Here is a 19,392-nt window from a genome sequence, read left to right on the forward strand (position 1 = left end):
TAACCAACAGAAACACATGCAAAAACACAAAAACATGGACATGCAAGTAAATGTGTCTAATTATGCTACTTACATAAACACATCCACCCACATGCACGTTCACACACACACACTCTCTCTCTCTCACACACACACACACACACTCAGTTGGGTTCCTCACATGTGTACCTGCTCTCTCATTATCTCTTGATCTTGGTGTTTCCATCCGCAGTATCAGCAGCTTTCCATCAGGCAGGTGGCAACACCTGAGTGACTGTTTGTGTCTGAGCATGCTTAAACAAGCAAAGAAAATGGAAAGTTCCTGCAGTGGTTTTCCATGTGACAGGCTTTGCAGATGTTTGTGGAAGAGCTGTTGGGATGCTGAGGATGCTGTTGAGTGGACAATGTCTCCCCCTGGTGGTGAGAGGCGGCCATAAGCTGCCTTTCAAGCCTTACGAAGACCTAGACAGACATCTAACATATGGGATATTTTGTTCTCATCCAGACCAGAGGAAAAGTTTTTTTTTTTCTTAACCATCCATTCCTTTTAAAACAGAAATACTTGGGCTTATAAAATGATTTGCCCCCTCATATTTATGCTTAAATTTGCTTTTTTTATAAAAAATAATATGCACAAAACAGGATTCACACTATGCCTCACACCTCTGTCTGTGTGTGTCCCCAGCAGGGAGACGAAGATGGAGAAACGGTCCTGCAGCGGCATCGCCAGGGTCACACCCTCCAGTCACATGGGACCCTCAACACATCCCACCTCCACTGCAGGTAACAAAGCTGGTTGTCTCTGCTAATTTAACTTCAGTTTACGGTGTTTAGTTGTGACAAATGTTTTCTACCAGTTGCCCTAAAACTTTGTAAATGTAACATATAATTGTGGGGTATTGAAATGTATTTCAGGAGAGCTAAGAGTGGAGGTGGATGCTGTGCTGCACCATCACCCCATCTCAACAGATAGCAGCTCTTCCTCAGGCTACTCAAGCTCCTCCTGCTCCCCCCGAACACCACTTTGCTGTGACTCAACCTTCGACAGAACCAGAGACATTCACAGGCGTAAGTTTTCTCACAGGACGATTGAATCATTACAGATTATTATTTGCCTTTTTTCCTACTTTTTAATTCTTCATCAGTGTGTTCCCACTGATGTACAAAATAAAGAGCATGAATTAATATTTATATGAAATGAACACAAATCTCCCCAGTTTCCTTGTTGTTTAAACATTGAGACATGCCTTTTCTTTCTTATATTACATTTTATCATAAAAACGTTTATCCATATAAAGTTTAACATGCCACAAGTTGTATTCTTTGATAGGTCTGATATTTTGAGATGTCTCTGAAAATAGTATCACAGCAAACCACGTGATGTCATATTACTAGAAATGTTGCATTACCAGTGGATGTCCTGCACAAATCCAGTTACTTAATAATTAATGAGTAAAGCTGAGTTGAATTATTGTTTACTTTTTCAAAGAAACATTCTTGATAATGCACACATTAAATGTTTTTTTTTTTTATTATTATTTTTCTAAATGATTTGTCTGCATAAAAATGTTATCAATGACCTTTAAGATGAGCTGAGATGAGTATGTGTGTTACAGGTGTGCAGGGTCCAGATGCAGCAGCAGGGGGTCCTGAGAAGGACCGGTCCTGCCTCTTCATCCTGAACTCCAGCTGCCCCACAGGCTCCAGTCGCCCCACAGCCCAGGTCTTACCTGTACAAACCGATCCCGCTCCTCCTCTCCCTCCCTCCTGCTCCTTCGGCCTCCCGCAGTCTCCCTACCCCCCACAGGCCAGTTACCCTCAGACCCTGCTCTCCCCAGTCCCAAACCCAGCACGCATCCTGACATCCCCACGCAAGCCCAGGCCCCCTCCGCTGAGCACGGAGGACAGGACTAAACCGCTGGGCTCGGGCCTGCCGCCAGCTGGTGGAAGCTTTAATGTGGGGATGGGGATGAGGCTGGAGAACCTGTTCCCTGCCCTCAACATGGACGGCTCCTCCACACTGCAGGACTCAGGGGTTTGCCGTGGCCTGGTGGGAGGTGCTGTGGGTCTGATGGTAGAAACCAGTGCTGCTATGACCTCCACCTCTAACAGCCTCCACCACGTCTCCCACCCCCCCCTGCACTTCCACCTCTCGTCCTCTTCGACGCCCTCTCCATCCGGATACTACTCCTGCCCACCTGCTTCCTCTTCCTCCACCTTCACTTCTTACTCCTCCTCCTCCTCCTGTCCCTCCACAAAGTCTGGCTTGCAGTCTGGCAGCTCAGCTGGTGGTGGTGGCTTTCTTCCCATGGTGACTGCAAACAGTGTTCCTGTGGCTGCGGTACCCGGCAACACTTACTACCCACCCCAGCCTACTTCAAGCCCCTCCCCTTCCTCCTCCTCTGCCTCTTCATTGGATCAAAGTTCAGGTCACGCCCCCTCTGTGTGTGTGTGCAGCTCGTGTGGCTGTCGAGGGAACTGCGGCACCTACGGAGCGTTGCCTGGATACGCAGCGGCCGGCTACCTGCAGCCGTTCTCGGCTGGCCCGTCCCTCTTCACCTTGGGTCCTCTGCTCCACCTCAGCCCCCTGATAGCCTCATCCACTAATGCCAGCTCCGGAGCCACACCCTTCTCCTACCCGATGATGATGCCACCGCCCCTGTACCGCCACAGCCCTGTGTCACATGACCAGCAGCAGAGCTTTGCCTTTTACCAGCCCCATGGCATGCTGGGAAGCCAGAAACGTGCAGCTGGGAGTCTGTCGTGCTATAACTGTGGTGCCAATGGACACAGAGCAGAGGAGTGCAAACAGCCGCCCATGGACTCAGCTCAGCAAGGTGAGTGAAATAAGTGCTTCAATAGATTCAGTGGTAATCAATTCATAAATTTGGTCACATTTGAATTGTGCCAGGAATCACACATGTGATGTTTGACTTCATTTTTCAACTCAAGAAAGTCATGTTTGCTATGAAACTAATGAGACTGTGAAAATCCACACCGTCACATCGCTCAGTCTCCTGTCACATGACTGCAGCTGTCAGTGTGGCCAGATTTTCACCTTCTTCTATCATTTTTCTGTGCCAAGGTGGCGTACACTGAATGAGACCATGTAGTTCAAAAATTGAATTAAGTTAGTAAGTAAACTCAATAATTAAATTGTACTTTAATTAAATGTTAACAAATCACAAAATAGAAACTCCTCTGCCACTTAAACAATGACACATGTTTTGTTCTTTGCTAATGCATGCTTTAAAGCATTTAAATGCCTATTTTATTTATCGTTGATTGTACATTTATCAGTTCCAATTAAAGACATACAGAGTCATGAAAAATGATTACGATCCATCTCACTAGTCAGTGCTAATTTTAGAATAAATCCCCATTATCAATTAATAACATAGTCACCAATGTTTATACTGCAAATATCTGTTGTGACTTTACTTGACTTTGAGACTGTCGATTACCCAAAAAACTATATTAACCATTAATTCTATCCCTAATTTTTCCTTATATTTTATTTATCATCACCATCTGTTCTGCTCTGCTACAGATTTCTCAATAACCTGGTTGATTTGTATAAACTTTAAGGCTGCATTTTGATAACATTAATCTTATATATAAAACAAGGATACCGTTATCATTACTTTAAACTTCTTCACACTAATTTTAAACCTCTATTCTTTTGATAATAGCACCTCTTGCAGTTGGGTCACAGAATGTCACACAACCTCAGATTTATTTGTAAATACGTGAGACTAGGCTGTTCTTCATCAAGCAAACAGGACCTATGACTGCGTGTCTTTGTATTATTTTGGAATTGTAAAGCTTCAACGTCCTCTGTTGTGTCTCACAGGGACATTTCGACTGAAGTACACTCCTCACTCTGACAGTAAGGACTCAGGGGACTAACCAGCAGAAACACCAGTGGATCTGAACTGTCTGACTCCTGACACAACTGTACCTCATGTTGCTGCTGAAGCCAGAGGGCAGCAGCCTCTGTGTTTAAAAGGGACGAGACGAGACATGGCGATGGAAGTCTTTTCAAAGATGGTGGATCTGGAAGCACAGATCTCCTTTTTATACTTATTTTAAGACAGAGTACAGAGAGATAAGAGGAGCATGGAGAGGAAACAGATTGGCGAGAAGAGGAGTGGTTGTCACAGATTAGCTTTCATCCCTCCTCAGATCTCCACAAACACAAACACAAGTTCCTCTCAGCTGTAGCTGAAACTCTGCTCATCTTCAGATAAAACACTACAAACAGGCAATCACTTGTGTTGCTTATGGTACAGAACAACCAGAGTCTCCAAATCTGCCACCCGGCTCATCATTCATATCTTTTTAGATGGTTCACAAACCAAAGTCACAGCACTCCCTGGGAGCTCGGCGCATTTTTCCTTGTTCTAAATCTAAAAAACTGTTCAATATGAATACTGTGGCAGACTGGATGTCCAGCTCCCTCCAGCCACAAGGAAGCACCTTTGATGTAAAACATCTCAATCTCAACGCCTTATATTCAAAGGAAATCATGCAATACACGCTCTGAGTGAAGGCCATTTAGTGAGTGAATCACCATTTAACTACCATCCACAACTCTTTTTGTGCAGCTGTGAGTAGCCCCTTTTTGAGCACTGCATCATGGGAGAATCATGTTCGATGACACACACTATCAGTCTGGTGTTTATTGTAAGCACATCGACTCTTTTCAAGTACTTAATTTTGTAAGGTTTATGTACACACCACATATTCAAAACCTGCTGAGGATTATTGTTCACTAAAGATGTAGGACACAGGCAGGGTGTTACTAAGGTTTTCAGATCATTTTCAGATCATCCTCTTGGTCAACCTCCCTCCCAAATGAGGTAAAAATGCTTCTTCAATGTGTAGGATCCCTAATTATTATTTTTCATCTTCTGAGCATCAATGTCTCCTTTTAATATCTGATGGCGGATCATTAGATACTGGAGGATGCATAAGAAGCTTGTGTATCCTCCAACAGGAACGCAATCTGACAGGCCTTGTTGGCCACGGGTGACGGCGTACGTATATTGGGTGAACATTATCCAGCCGTTGTGCTGGGACACAGCAGTGTGCGTGTGTGTGGACAGGTCACACCTGTAAATTGGAAATAGGGATCCTGCACCGGCCATTTTCCTGTCTGTTTAAACCTTCACCAGTGCCTGAAGTCAAACCCTCAGCAGCCTCTCTACCTCTGAGAGAGAAATGGCCTCCAGTGCCAAATGCTGTTCTCCTACATCACGACAACCAGAAGGAACAGTGAACAGATTTAGACACTTTGTGTACCGACTAAACAGCCCTGATGTCTTTTTTTCACATCAGTGTTTCTGTGCTGTTTCAGGTTAAATGGATCTTTCAAAGGTGCCATTTTCTTCAGTTCAGTTTTGATGTTTTTTTTGTTTTTTGTTTTGTTCATGTTTTTGATGTTATTGAATGAATGTTGAGCAACAACAACAACACTCTTTGTATTAATGTGTGTCGTCTTTTATGCAAAGGAACATTCAGGGCTGAGTTGGAAAGGATCTGAGTCTGTCAGTAAAGGTTTGGCAGTGTGTTGGAGTCTCTGATGTGAGTGAGTTGCTGGGCAGGACCCAGAGTTTTTCCAGACACGAGGACAGCTGGTCCTTCAGATGAAACTCTATCTGTACCCCTGGAGGGCACAGCACAGGGACATGGGGTGTTTATTTAAAATAGTAAATACTGAACATTCAGTGTGTATTACGGCTTCTGTCTGTTTTTTAGAATAAGTCAACAGTTGTGTATTTTAATGTAAGATCTCTTTGGAGTACAGCTTTTTCACAGAAATATGAGGCTAGCAAAGCCTCGCTCGCTCCGCTGAATGTTTGCTAAACTTCCTGTCACAGTGCAGTTGTCTCTGTGGACATGGACGCATAAACACACTTATATATTTTCTTCAAAGGTTTGCACAGGAAGAGAAAACTGCCTCCATAGATCACACCAAAGAAAGCCTTCTTTTGAGGTTATTTGTCATAAAACTCAATTTTTGTCGGGTTTTTTGAAGCCATTAGTTTTGCAGTTTCATTAAAGCAGGACACGAGTCTAAATCTGCCTCAGTCACAGCAGAGGCTGGTTAACTGATGCACCAGCATGCATGTTTCTTCATCTTTAGCAAAATGTGCTTTTGGAATGTTTGTTTGCAAATGTTTGAGCCCAGTTTATAATCATCCATTTCATTTGTAGGTCAGATTTTATATCGCTTTTTGTGTTTTAAAACTTTTAGACGTCTATTTGAACTTTGAGGGGGAAAAAACATGTTTGAGAAATAAAATATTTTTCTCATTCTGTCTTTCATCAAGTGGTCCATATGATTTATTTATTACTTTCCTACTAAAAGGATTTAAAACTGGTTCTGAAACTATTTCATACTGAAGCCTCTGTGTGAGCTACATAATCAAATGACACCATCAGCGAGAGGTATGGATATTTCTTTATAATAATTGTAAATGGCAACAACTGGGTGGAATTTTGACATATATGTCAGATAAGTCATGAAATTAAACTATTTTTCATGGCAGATTGCTGAGGATTCACTGAGGAAAGAAGCTGCTCTGTAGTCAGTAGAAGTGTTGCAGCTTTCTTCATATTCAGAACAAATAATAACAATAATAATGCATTTTATTTAAAGGCGCCTTTCAAAGCACTCAAGGACACCGCACATAACAACAGTACAACAAAAACAGGAGACAATTTAGTGCAAATGAGGAACAATAAATAAATAAATGCAAACATTAACCAGACGACGAGGTGGTGGCACTACTGCTGCTTCTGTCCGGACGGGCTGCCAGAAAAACATTGAAATGAATGTTCGGTATCAATGCTTTAAAGGAAGAGCTCACAATGCAACTTGACTGCCAACAGTTGCTCTGATGTGTTATGCTAGTAGTGGCTGACACAGCCTCGAGGAGCTCAACACCCACAGAGTCTTTTCATTTCAAACGTGTCGTCTTCAAACCTGTCGCTAACTCGAGTAAGATCACTCAAGGAAATGTCTCAGATTTTGTGCAGCTCCCTCTGGTGCGACAAAACTCCATTTCACACATGCAGAGGTACCTGTAGACAGACTGTTGTGTGCAGTTGGAGTTCGCCTTAAAATGTGTCAACGTTTAAAGAATGTTTATGGACATTAGCAAATATATTGCAAATATATTACACCAAAGAACACATTTTAGAATGAAGCGCTTGAATAATTAACATCCACTTTTGTGGCTGTGTTATATACAGTTCTACTCGTGTCAGTAGATACTTTCAGTTTCAGCCTGAATATAAATCCAATAATAGTTTTCTGTTTTAAAAGTCACATCTAAATGTTAAAACTGAACCAGTGTTCTGGGGGACTGTTAAAATTAGCCAGTGGAGCAACACTGAGGTTAAAGGTCTAATTTAGTCATGGATAAAAAAAACAACAAAAAACATCATTCTCATCCGTAGAAATTACAGGGTAGACAGTGAAACAGGCCCATTTTTACAAATGTATGATTAGAATGCTAAAAAATACATCTTCAGTGTTGCAGAGCGTGGCCATTATTCTGCAGGTCCGTATTTTTGCCATTATTGCAAAACAAGTTACCATCCAATACATTAAATAAAGGGTCAACATTGTTTTCTTAACCTAGACGTAAAGATTGCATGTGAAGCCAGACACACACACACACACACACACACACAACACACACAACATTGCTAGTTATGATGATGTTAGAAGATCTATAAGCTGTTTTAGCCACCAAATAAAAGTCAATGCATCAGCGCGTCGAGTAACCAGAAGTGCATGTAGGGTTTATCGAGGCTGAACTGTGGATCTGACAGCTTCACATTGTTCTGAGAGTATTTATTCACACTTAAATGGTTCATTTGTAGTTGATTAAACATTAGTTAATGGAAAGCCCAACCAGCTTTATCAGTGTCGACATGCACTATATTGCCAAAAGTATTCGCTCACCTACTTTGACTTGCATATGAATTTAAGTGACATCCCATTTTTAATCCATAGGGTTTAATATGACATCAGTCCACCCTTTGCAGCTATAACAGCTTCAACTCTTCTGGGAAGGCTTTCCACAAGGTTCAGGAGTGTGTTCATGGGAATTCTTGACCATTTTTCCAGAATTTGTGAGGTCACACACTGATGTTGGATGGGAAGGCCTGGCTCTCAGTCTCCACTCTAATTCATCCCAAAGATGTTCTATCAGGTTGAGGTCAGGACTGTGTGCAGGCCAGTCAAGTTCATCCACACCAAACTCTCTCACCCATGTCTTAATGGACCTAGCATTGTGCACTGGTGCACAGCCATGTTATAACAGGAAGCAGCCATCCCCAAACTGTTCCCACAAAGTTGGGAGCATGGAATTGTCCATCATCTCTTGGTATGCTGAAGCATTCAGAGTTCCTTTCACAGGAACTAAGGGGCCAAGCCCAACTCCTGAAAAACAACCTCACACCATAATCCCCCCTCCACCAAACTTTACACTTGGCACAATGCAGTCAGACAAGTACTGTACTGTTCTCCTGGCAACCGCCAAACCCAGACGCATCCATCAGATTGCCAGAAGGAGAAGCACGACTCGTCACTCCAGAGTCACCACGCTGCAATTCACTGAGCTCCTGTGAGCGACCCGTGTGTTCACAAATATTTGTAGAAACAGTCTGCATGCCTACGTGCTTGCTTTTATACACCTGTGGCCGTGGAAGTGATTGGAACACCTGATTTCAATTATTTGGATGGGTTAGCGAATACTTTTGTCAATATCATGTCTATGCAGTCTGCTGATATGAAAACATTTTGGCTTTATATATTTATATTTCTGTCATTTCAGACAATATAGTTTATTGCTCAACTGTATAATATCCTGCCTTTATTACATGTCTCTGTACCTGTTGTGTTTGATGACCATATTTGAGGCACCATCGCAAAAAATATGGATTTCTGAACTTTTCACTCAGGCTCTAGCAAGCAGTTACTTCACTGTTAACACACAGTTGAAATGCTTTATAAACCATTCACTAAGCAATTTACAGATGTAGCACAAAGGACTCATAGTATTTAGTTGTTAGGTAACAGTGAAATAACTATTAACTCAAGTTTAATTAACTATATATTTACCGTGTGATGATAGTTTTTAAGTTAAAGTTTTTCCTTTCATGTTTATGTTTGCCAAATCAACTCAAAACCTGTTTCGGTTTTATGCGATCGCTGTGAGTGTTTAATCACGTGGTATGTTTTACACGACTGACTCACTCTGTCAGTGCTGCCTCGTTCTATCCTGTATGAGAATTTGTCGGTTGGTATGAGTAGCATAAGGGGCACCAGTATAACACCGTGCAAAAACAGAAAAACCAACAACATCTCTTTTTTTTTCTTCTGTTTTTATTGTTTACAAAATACCAACATAAATACACACGAGGAGGCTGTGTGATATTGCTGTGTGTGGATATGTGTGTGCGTGAAACCGAGGAGCAGGCAGAAAGGACAGCACTGAAACAAATGCTCCACCCCTCTGTAACAGACACACAGTGGCTTTCACCAGTCAGAAAAAGAAAGAGTCACCGTTACACTTCACACACTGTAGACAGCGAAGAGTAAAGACAATGGCATACAATGGAATAAAATCACATTAAATAAAAAGAACCAAAAAGATAAAATACTGCGATATAAAAGCAGCTAAACGGTCTGGTAAAAAGACGACGATGCGGATGAGGAGGAGGAGAAGTACGTCAGTACAGAGGAACATCTACAGACAGACAGGTTGTATTTGTTTTGTTTTGTTTTATGAGTGCAGACGGTGAAAACTCGCTGGGTGGGCTCCCCGCGGGTGAGCGTGCCCGTTGGCTTTCAGCGAAGTGAAACCGGAACAACGACGACAGCTGTGGGAAACGAGCCCGGCGGGTCAGAGGCACAACACAGATGAACCAGTCGGACGTGATGCTCGTCAACCTGCCCGTGTTTCGCTCGTGTTCTGACTTCCTAACATTCCTTCATCGCCTTTATAAATACTCGTGACGAAGGAGATTAAATAGGCAAAGGAAATGGCAACTCCCCCCTCCACCTCCCCTCATCAGCGTCTACAGAAACATCCCCCATTCACACATGCACTCAGACCATGCTCCTTGTAGTGTGTCCAAAGTCAACTTGGTTACACTCTCACCAGAACCCCTTTTATAATCGAAGCCGTAAAGTCAATATTATCTGTACACCAAGGCTTTTTTTCTTCTTCTTTTTTTTTTTTTGCAAACTACAATCATCTGTTTCGAGAGCAAAAGCAGTTTCCTAACATCTCTATGTTACAGTGAAGATGCTTTAGGCTACAAGGCAGGGAGGGATAAAAACACCAAAGAAGGACCACTGAGGGGAATGTGACGACACACACGGCAGAGATCCGCTCATCAACGAGGATCCTCTCTACTTCATTTTTGCATTGCGCTCTGGCAAAATAACTCTGATCCAGACTACAAATCCCTTAGTTTTTACCTTTAAACTGCAATAAAACAAACAAAAAAAACCACACACACTTCCCACACTTTTCTCTAGTTCCTGTCTCCAAAAACCTTTAAATAAAAGGTTGGCTTTGTTCATCGGCTAATGTATATATAGACAAGTGGTGGAGCCTCGCCACTTTTATGTAATATCACTACCTGAAATGTATATATACATTAACATAAATACAGCCTCGGAGACACTTAAACGCAATACTGAAAATAACTGCCGTCAACAAGCTGCACGTTGCCATGAGAGCGGACATGAGTCAACAGAGAGGACAATAAAGAAGCAGAGACACCGAAGACTCTCTTGGCCTGAGTCATGGTCTAATTTAGGGAATTCTTTACTTAAACTCTGTGTTCTGGTCAACCATTGTGGCGTTATGCTACTGGGAGAGTGTGGTGGCACACGAACAGACGACTCGCTCGCTGCAGTCGTAATTTAGAGATCGCAACCTGGACCAGTTCAAGCTGGGAAATTATCTCACGCTGTGTTTAGATTTAGCAGTTTGTGTTTTAGTCGTTACACTAAAGGTGTGTCGCAGGAAACATGGAGGGGGCTTAGAACTACTGATTGTCCAATGGCCTGCCAGACAGAAGGCAGGCTGTTCACTGGGCGGTCATAGCGGAGCCAAAGGTCTCCTGGGAGGCGTACACCATGTAGAGGAAGCCATCTTGGTCCCGCTCCCGCTCGTAAACCTCGGAGATGGCAGCAGACACAGAGACCATGCTGTGGCCGTTGACCAGCAGGAAGAAGGCCTGGTTGGAGTTGAGCTGGAGGCGCCTCCTGGTGGAGAGACAGGGACATGACAGTGTGAGAAGAAGGACGGCGAGTAAGGGTAACGAAAGGTTTGAAAAGAGAAGGAAGGGAAGATGGGTATAAAAAGTAAGGATAGCAAAGGAAGGAAAATAAAAAAGTGGAAAGCAAAAGGAAGGAAAGGTGAGTAGGTGAGAAGAGAAAAGAGAAAAGGATAGCAAAGGCTATAAATGAAAAGTGTAGAAGAGAGGAGGAGATGAACCCTGAGTGGAACACTGGAGCTCTACCTGATAATCTTGATGAGCTCGCTCATGTTGACGTGGTCTGGCACCAGGAACTTGGTCTTGTCCAGGATGGGAAGCTGTTTTTCTCCTTTATACCTCTCAATGATCACCTACAGGCAAAGGCAGACACAGAATCAGTCTCTCCACTTTTATTCTGGCTGGTGAAATTCTATGAAGGCAACATTTCCTGTGCTGTTTTTAGACCTGATACCCTGACAGCAGAACAGTGTCCATGATCAATACTGAGATGTAATAGGGGGATGAGGTCATGGATATTTGTATATGGAGGAAAAAGAGCCCAGTCCTCTGCTTGTGAGTCTAAAGTCCATGTTTACTGGTCCAAAGCTAATTTGCTCGACCTACGAACACAGACTGTTTTTCTTACAGCAGAAAGACATTTAATCAAGTTAAAAAATGTGTTTCAAATAAGCCTTTTACAAACAGCCCTGCAGAACCACACTGACCACTTCATGGCCTATAACTCTAATCCATTAAAGCTGGCTGCCACAGAGAATCTTCTGACTGATTTGAAAACACTCTCTGTTACTTATATGGGCTCTTTAATGTGCTAACGTTTAATGCTTGTGTTTATATATATATATATATATATATATATATATATATATATATATATATATATATATATATATATATATATATATATATATATATATATATATATATATATATATATATATAGACACACACATATATATACACACACACGGTGTATATCTATGTGTGTGTGTGTGTGTGTGTGTTGGTTTGTATGGGTCTGAGCACCACACATCGATGATGTAAACACAGAAACTTCCTCTCATCATAATAATAAATAATAATACATTTCATTTGATGGCACCTTTCAGGTCACCCAAGGTCACCTTACATAGAATAAAAGCATAAAATAACAACATCAAACATTATCATCGCACCGTGATCATTAGCTCAGTCTCTCTGCTGTTATGTAACAGGATATTATACACACTGTGACAACCTGGCTGTCTGATACAGATGGAATATTCTGCCATGGAATGTGTGATCTTATATCTCCACAGTGATATACATTGTGGAACATTTCATATGAGAAATCGTTTATTACTTGGAACGGACAGCATTTCCGATTAGCCTTGCAATGGTTCTGGTGATTAATCGATGAGTCGAAGTACAGAAGATGAATCTGCAACTAATTTGGTTTTCTATCTTTTATTTACATCACATATAAAATCAAAACATCTTGTTTACAGTACTCAAATTTAACAATTTATAATCATAATTAGTTGATTATCTTTTGGTTTTGGACTGTTGGTCGAACAAAACAAGATTTTATGATGTAATATCGACCAAACCAAGTATCAAGGAAATTATCAGCAGATACACTGAAAGTGAAGGATGGATGAATGGATGGATGGATGGATGGATGGATGAAAGAGATACCCAATTATAGTGACCACAGTCCAGACGAATTGTATATCAGGATATTGACAGGATACCACCCAGCTCTAATGTACATGTATCTGTAATATGTCCATTGATTGCTTCATCATTTTTTATGTGTCATTTGTTTACCCTTTAACCTGCATGCTGACAAGTGTTCGACTGGATCGGTTGAATTTTTTTCTGACATTTAATCTTTCCAAGTCCGAAAATCTACCATTACGGAAATTAAAAATAAAAACACAACTGCTGCTCTGAAATTTGAGCAAGCACTTCAAAGTGGACTCACTTCCTTTTGGCTTGAGAGCAGATCTGCAGTTCAGTGAGTTGAGGCCTGTCTGAGAGCTATAATGAGTCTGTCATACAGTCCTCTGCTCCCACAGCCCCCCACAGGCTCCACTGAGCCTGTCTGGATGGAGTTATATTACAGTGACACAGCGCATCTGCCTCTGGTCTCAACACTTAGCATGACATGGCAGTTTATAACCCCAGGGGAGCACACAGGAAACACACACACACGCACACACACAAGGGTGCTTTTAAGATGAGATGAGGCCTTACATGCAGCAGCAGATGGAGGGCTGGTCTGATACTCAACTTGATAAAACGAGCAGGTGAAACGTGAGGTGTGTGTTTGTTTATGGCTGGTTGCTAAGACACCCAACTCATTAGCAGATGCAGTCACACCTAATTCTCTTAAAAAGAACTTGAAACATCTGCTGTGGTCACTGGTAGCAGAAGATAAAGCTTGACCACAGAAACTAAACATGAAATAAACTTAGAAGACAGGGCTCCAGACTATTTGCACTAGCAGCACTGGTGCTCCTCCCTGAAAATTTCAGGAACATCAGCGTAAAATTTAAGAGCGCTGCTTAAGTCTGTGGAGAACCGAAATGGCCAAGAAAAAAAAAAGTAGGCATGAATGACTTTTTTTTTTGCATATTAATGAACATCACTGTATATATGCCAGAATTAGCTTTCATTTGTGGTCCCTGGCCAAACAAAATGTGTGTAGATTTCATTATATTTATCATATAGTTACAATATTTGGCTCTGGGGTAGAACAATCTTCTTGTTGTCGGAAGGTTGCTGGTTTGATTCCCTGGCCTGCATGCCGAAGTGTCTTTGGGCAAGATACTGAACCCCAAACTGCCTCTGATGTGCTGTCTGGCACCTTGCATGGCCGCCACCAGTGAATGAATTACTGTAAGTTGCTTTGGACAAAAATGTCTGCTACATGCCCTAAATGTAAATGTACTTAATCACCATTGTTACATTTTTTAAAAATTGTGTCCAATTGTGTCACATTCTATAAATTGATCAGTGCCTAACTAATGACTTAATTTTCGAATTTGGCCTTTTCAGTCTTCCCTATATGTAGCGCATACATTAATTTCTTTTCCATATGAAATGTATAACTGGGAGATGGTTTAGTAATAAATAGGCAATTTATGTTCTATTTTGTTTTAAAGGAAAAAGTCACATTTTAAAGTAGTGCTGAAAGAGAAGTTCATTTCCGTGGCTTTTTAAAGGGAGCAGCAGCACATCCTGTAACCTAATATTATGAATACCATCAACTGACAAATCATTTAAATTTTGTTCATATAATGTTAACCCTATGATGGGTCTCCTTTCTTGTTGAGATACAGGCTATATGTGTAGTAAACAAGTATTTGTGATTGCAAAAAGGATTCACTTTAGGTTTGTTATCATGTGCGGAAGGCCATTTTTAGATACAGAGATTACAGAGTTTGAGTCCTGCTGAATCAGTGTAACAGACATCAAGGTCAGACAGCCTCCTAATGAGAGCTCATGCACTTATGTGTCCGACGCTATCAAATAACATTTAAACGATCTCACAGACAGTTCAGATCAGGAAATATGTGGTAACACTTTCCGTTGCAGGGAGATTGTCTTGTTCTTACTCGTGTCTTCCTGTTACACTCATCGCGCTCAAACATTTCTGCCCTTTCAGTTTTGTTCTCAAAGCATTTTGAGAATTCTGGTGCTTTTTCTGCATACAGCAGGCTTTGGTGCTCACACAACCATAGCAAGTAAACGTAAACTCACAGGTATCTTGTTGGGGTGCTGCTCTCGGATCAGTCTGACATCTTCTACTCTCTGTTCTGTAGGGCAGACAAACAGACTCGGGTTAATGGGTGTGCACAACCAGACAAAGAGATTAGCCGGTCAGCGGAATCAGCAAGAACTGATCAAACACCAGTGAGGTCGTTGACATCAGACAAAAACATGAACAGAGCCACCTAAAAAGAAAATTAATACAGTCAAAATATATCCTCCACATTCCACTGTTAATGTATTTAGTGATCACGTAATCAAGGTGCAGTCATGGTGTAATTATAATCTCCGGTTCAACAGCTTTGTGGAAAGGTTATCACACATTCCTGTTTAACCAAAGAATGTCCCAGCTGTAATTCACTCTCCACTATTTCGTATCAGATCTACTTGAAATAATATTCAGTAAAAAAATCTAAACGAGATTACGTTCTTGGGGTTTAATGGAGAATAAAAGGGGGAACAGTGTATTTAAAAGACTGCTTAGTGGACTAAGGCACTGCAGTAAAAAAAAAAAAAAAAAAAAAAAAAACACAAAACAAAAAAACCATAATGGGCTTTCCTAAAATCCACTCATAGTGCAACAACATTGTTTCACAGTGATTAGCAGATTATTAGAATAAAATTAGGAGTCACTCATTTTCCACTCAATTACATAAGCATGTGTTCATTAGTGTGTACAGTTTACATCCCCTAACACACACCAAAACTGCACGAAATTAGCAAAAATGTGTCACTTACATAATGAAGATTTGGTCTGTTTATGCCTGTCATAATGTAACAATGTGCAGCCACTAAATGCTCTCAGTATGGGCTGCAGAATTCAAAATCATATTCATGTGGGCCTGGATGGTTCTACTAGGGATGAATATAGTTTGTCACGGTAGATACCGATGATAAATAATCAAGAAGACTGGTACCAGATAACAGATATTTAATTTGGAACCGACATTTATGACATATGACATATATGTAAAAATACAGATCTTGATGTCAGAATTTAGAATAACCAGTGAGGGAATGCAACTAGCAACAATTTTCTCAAGTGCTGTATATACATACAATTTTGAGATACTCTACTGGAGTATTTCCATTTTATGCTATTGTATTCTTCCACCTCTCTACATTTATTTCATAACTTTAGTTAGTATTTATTGTGCAGATTCAAACTATTCAGTTTTCATAGGCTATTACTCACAAAGAGTAACCAATCAGACACTGGTGTGGGTGGGTCATTGGGTGAGAATATAGAATGGTGACTGCAGACAGAACAGATAATGCATCAGGTCCAAAGTATTGCATTTTTAAAATTTAATTTAATCTGCAATTGGACACAAAAACCAATACAGATAATCTGTCTATCTCTAGTTTCTATACATTGGTTTGTTAGAGTATCAGCTAAAGATGGACCTTATCAACACAAGGTTTCTCCTCCACTATGATTACTCAGAAGGTCAGGTCAGTAACAGCTGCTGATTGGCAGCAGGCCCCTCCTTTCTGGGGTTTAACCCAGTCTGAAGTGATTTGTGGCTGGGCCAAAATAAATGGCCACAGATAACACCTTGGGCTTAGTGCACTTTGTACTGACAACATCAACATCAAAAACAACAATCTGTTGGTCAACATGGGATCAATCAACAAACTTGAACATGTGGGGTAAAAAACTGTCTGAACATCATCACAGTCATCTTCATCTGTTTGTGCACTTCGATGTACAATGAAACGTTTGGTAGTATCGAGGAAGCTGGAGCCAAGCATTCAAAGGCAGTACAATGGCTCCTGTCAGCCATCTGAGTCACTTAAAACTTTGTGTTACTACTGGTATCCAGTCTTGTGACATCAGGCACAAATAGATGTTAACACCTACTGTTAGGTGATATGTTTATCATCTTGAGGGCTATTTACATACTAAACTTGAGGAAATGTTGGGCACTGTACATTTAAATTGGGATGAGCTCATGGCTGGGGAACAAGGAAGCTCTGTATGTGTCACAGCTGGTTCTCATGACCAGACCAACAGCCTTTGAGTCATCAGATTTCAATCAAACAGAGGAGAAAAAAGGGAAGCAGTTGACTTAAAAAGCATGTGTTTTTTTTCTGCCCAAATATCTGTTTTGTCACGATATGGAAATAGTCAGTACCACCCAGCACAAGTGGAAGATTCCCTGTGGTTTCATGAGTCATGTCCTGACCTACTCCACAGACACAACTTGAACTGTTTCATACTGGGGAAGTAAACTCTGGTTTAGGCCAGCGGATTCATACAGGCTTAATGACAATGTAATGTACATGGTGGAGAGGTGTATTTACTCAAATATGTGGGCCAGATAACCATGTAAAACATTTTGACTACAGAAACTGGTGAGCCATGTCACACTGTAAATAACCACTCATAAATTCCTGTCTGCTCCTGAAGGATAATGTATGTAGCTACAGTTAGTTGCGAATCTCGCGATATTACAGTAATACATAATTAGTATGCAAAGCTTCACTTTGGCACGCTCTCGAATAACGTTAAACGCACGTGACACATGTTTCTTTTGGCTGCTTGGTCCTCACGTGTTGCGGTTGTGTAAATTTGGACTAATAACGTGACGTTAAACCGGAAGTCGGGTACTTGTAGTCAGTCACTCTGGGAATTATATTTCCAGGACTGAAGGCAACATTTCCCATCTTTTGTTCAAGGTACATAACACTAATTAAGAAACAAAAAATGGCGTACTTGACGACCTGATGGGAATTCATAGAATTGCACTGAGTTACCTACAGAAAAACACAGATCTTATGCAATTAGATAGCGGCAAGAGGAAAAAAGACTAAGTTTGAAAAGCGTCGCAGGCCATGTCTTTAGCTCTGGGGGAAGGGAGAGCATAACCAAAACAATAATCCGCATCGAGGCTGGGGCCTAGCCTCCAGACAAGAGCGAAACTTAATTTCTGGGCACCATCTGAATCTGTTACCTCTTCTAAAACTCCTCTCTTCTCATCCACAAACTGTCCCATCCCCCAATCCTGCAGCTCCCTTTTTCTCTGCCCTGCATTTCGACACCACTTTGTTTTTCTCCAGTCGCTCTGATGCAAACAAACACACACAGGCGTGCGCGCACACAGACACACTGAGGCAGAGACAGGCCTGTGGCAAACAACCATGTTTTGTTCTATTTGATTCAATTTTAGACCTTTCTGTATACGAATGTGAACATTTCTGTATCCTATTTTAGACAAGTTGAAACGACCATCGCTGACGGCGGTGTCCTGTATGTTCATTATCTGTACAGATAAACCTGCAGTATCTCTTCTATGTGAAACGTCAACCTTTAAACTGTCGTCTACACTGTCTGAGGTAGTTTGATAATAATGAACGCTAATACTCGCAACTGGGACATCAACCAACAGCTATCTGGCCTGTCTACATTAACGTCGTAATTCGCTCTTGTCCACTTCAGGGGCCGACAGCTACAAACATACTTAGCTCAGGAAAGACAAGAAGCGGAGGAGTTTTGTTTAAAAAAAGAAAGAAAAGAAATAAAGAGACTGTGATAATAACACCTACCGAATGTCCTTCTTTGTTTGAAGGTTTTTTCTGAAGGCATTGCGTCAAAGTCAACCAGCTGGCAGTAGGAATGTAGACGGAGGTAGCGGCTGTATCAAAGCACAAATATAAAAGCTAAAAAGGGTTTATAAAACTCTCCGTGGCGTCCAGCGGGCAGCTTTTCGGTAAAAACGCTAACTGAGGAGGAGTACTTCAAAGATGGGTTGCTGTCGTTGCTTCCTTCCTCTCGCTGTGTTTTTATCTGAGCGAGCTCGAGCAAGCAAAACAAACCGGTCAGCTGACCTCTGACGTCATGCGCCTCATCCCTCCCTCTCCCCATCTCTCTCTCCCCCCTCTATCACCCTCTCTCCCTCTCCTCCTCTCGCTCCCCTCTCTCTCTACCCCTGCCCCCTCTTTCCCTCTCTATCTCTCCCTCTCCCCCTCTACCCCCCCCCCATCCACTTGCAGACACACAAAGCATTGCATCACTATTTAAAGAGTAATTGTCAGTGAGACAAAATTTGATTACCCTTTATTTGTCCTACAATAGGGACATGTTTGCATCTTTACAGCAGCAAAGGGAGGCAAATATAGAGAGGATCAATTAAAACAGTAAAGTAAGTAAAAAAATGATGGTGAAACAATATTGAAAATATAAATGAGAAACTAAATATTCACTGAGATGCTGAAATTGCCCACAGTTTGAATTCTTTAGTCACAATGCAACAATAAATCGTCCCGACACTGTGCCAGCCGATATTCACCTTGTTGACTGCTATAGAGAGCCAGAGTCAGACACCTTATTTTGGTTGGGGTAAA

General features: G+C 41.5%; 2 protein-coding genes across 3 annotated transcripts in view; one reads left to right on the forward strand and one right to left on the reverse strand.

Annotated features, from left to right (window-relative positions):
• zcchc14 (zinc finger, CCHC domain containing 14) overlaps positions 1-5,551 on the forward strand; it is a 28,125-nt gene extending 22,574 nt beyond the window's left edge. For both annotated transcript variants that reach the window (XM_037106939.1, XM_037106940.1), the window contains exons 11-14: positions 665-762; positions 895-1,047; positions 1,596-2,816; positions 3,833-5,551. In XM_037106939.1, coding sequence (XP_036962834.1) covers positions 665-762; positions 895-1,047; positions 1,596-2,816; positions 3,833-3,888 — 1,528 coding nt within the window. In that variant the 3' untranslated portion in view covers positions 3,889-5,551. The remainder of the gene's footprint in view (positions 1-664; positions 763-894; positions 1,048-1,595; positions 2,817-3,832) is intronic.
• A 3,813-nt stretch (positions 5,552-9,364) lies between these two features.
• On the reverse strand, positions 9,365-18,860 carry map1lc3b (microtubule-associated protein 1 light chain 3 beta). The gene is made up of 4 exons (XM_037107820.1): positions 18,595-18,860; positions 15,037-15,092; positions 11,536-11,642; positions 9,365-11,278 (listed from the first exon to the last, which is right to left on the reverse strand). Exons 1-4 carry the CDS (start codon positions 18,632-18,634, stop codon positions 11,101-11,103), a joined length of 381 nt encoding a protein of 126 aa, XP_036963715.1. The 5' UTR covers positions 18,635-18,860; the 3' UTR covers positions 9,365-11,100.
• Between the last annotated feature and the right edge of the window lie 532 nt (positions 18,861-19,392).

Source organism: Acanthopagrus latus, chromosome 8 (genome assembly GCF_904848185.1).
Source record: "Acanthopagrus latus isolate v.2019 chromosome 8, fAcaLat1.1, whole genome shotgun sequence".
Lineage (NCBI taxonomy): Eukaryota > Metazoa > Chordata > Actinopteri > Spariformes > Sparidae > Acanthopagrus > Acanthopagrus latus.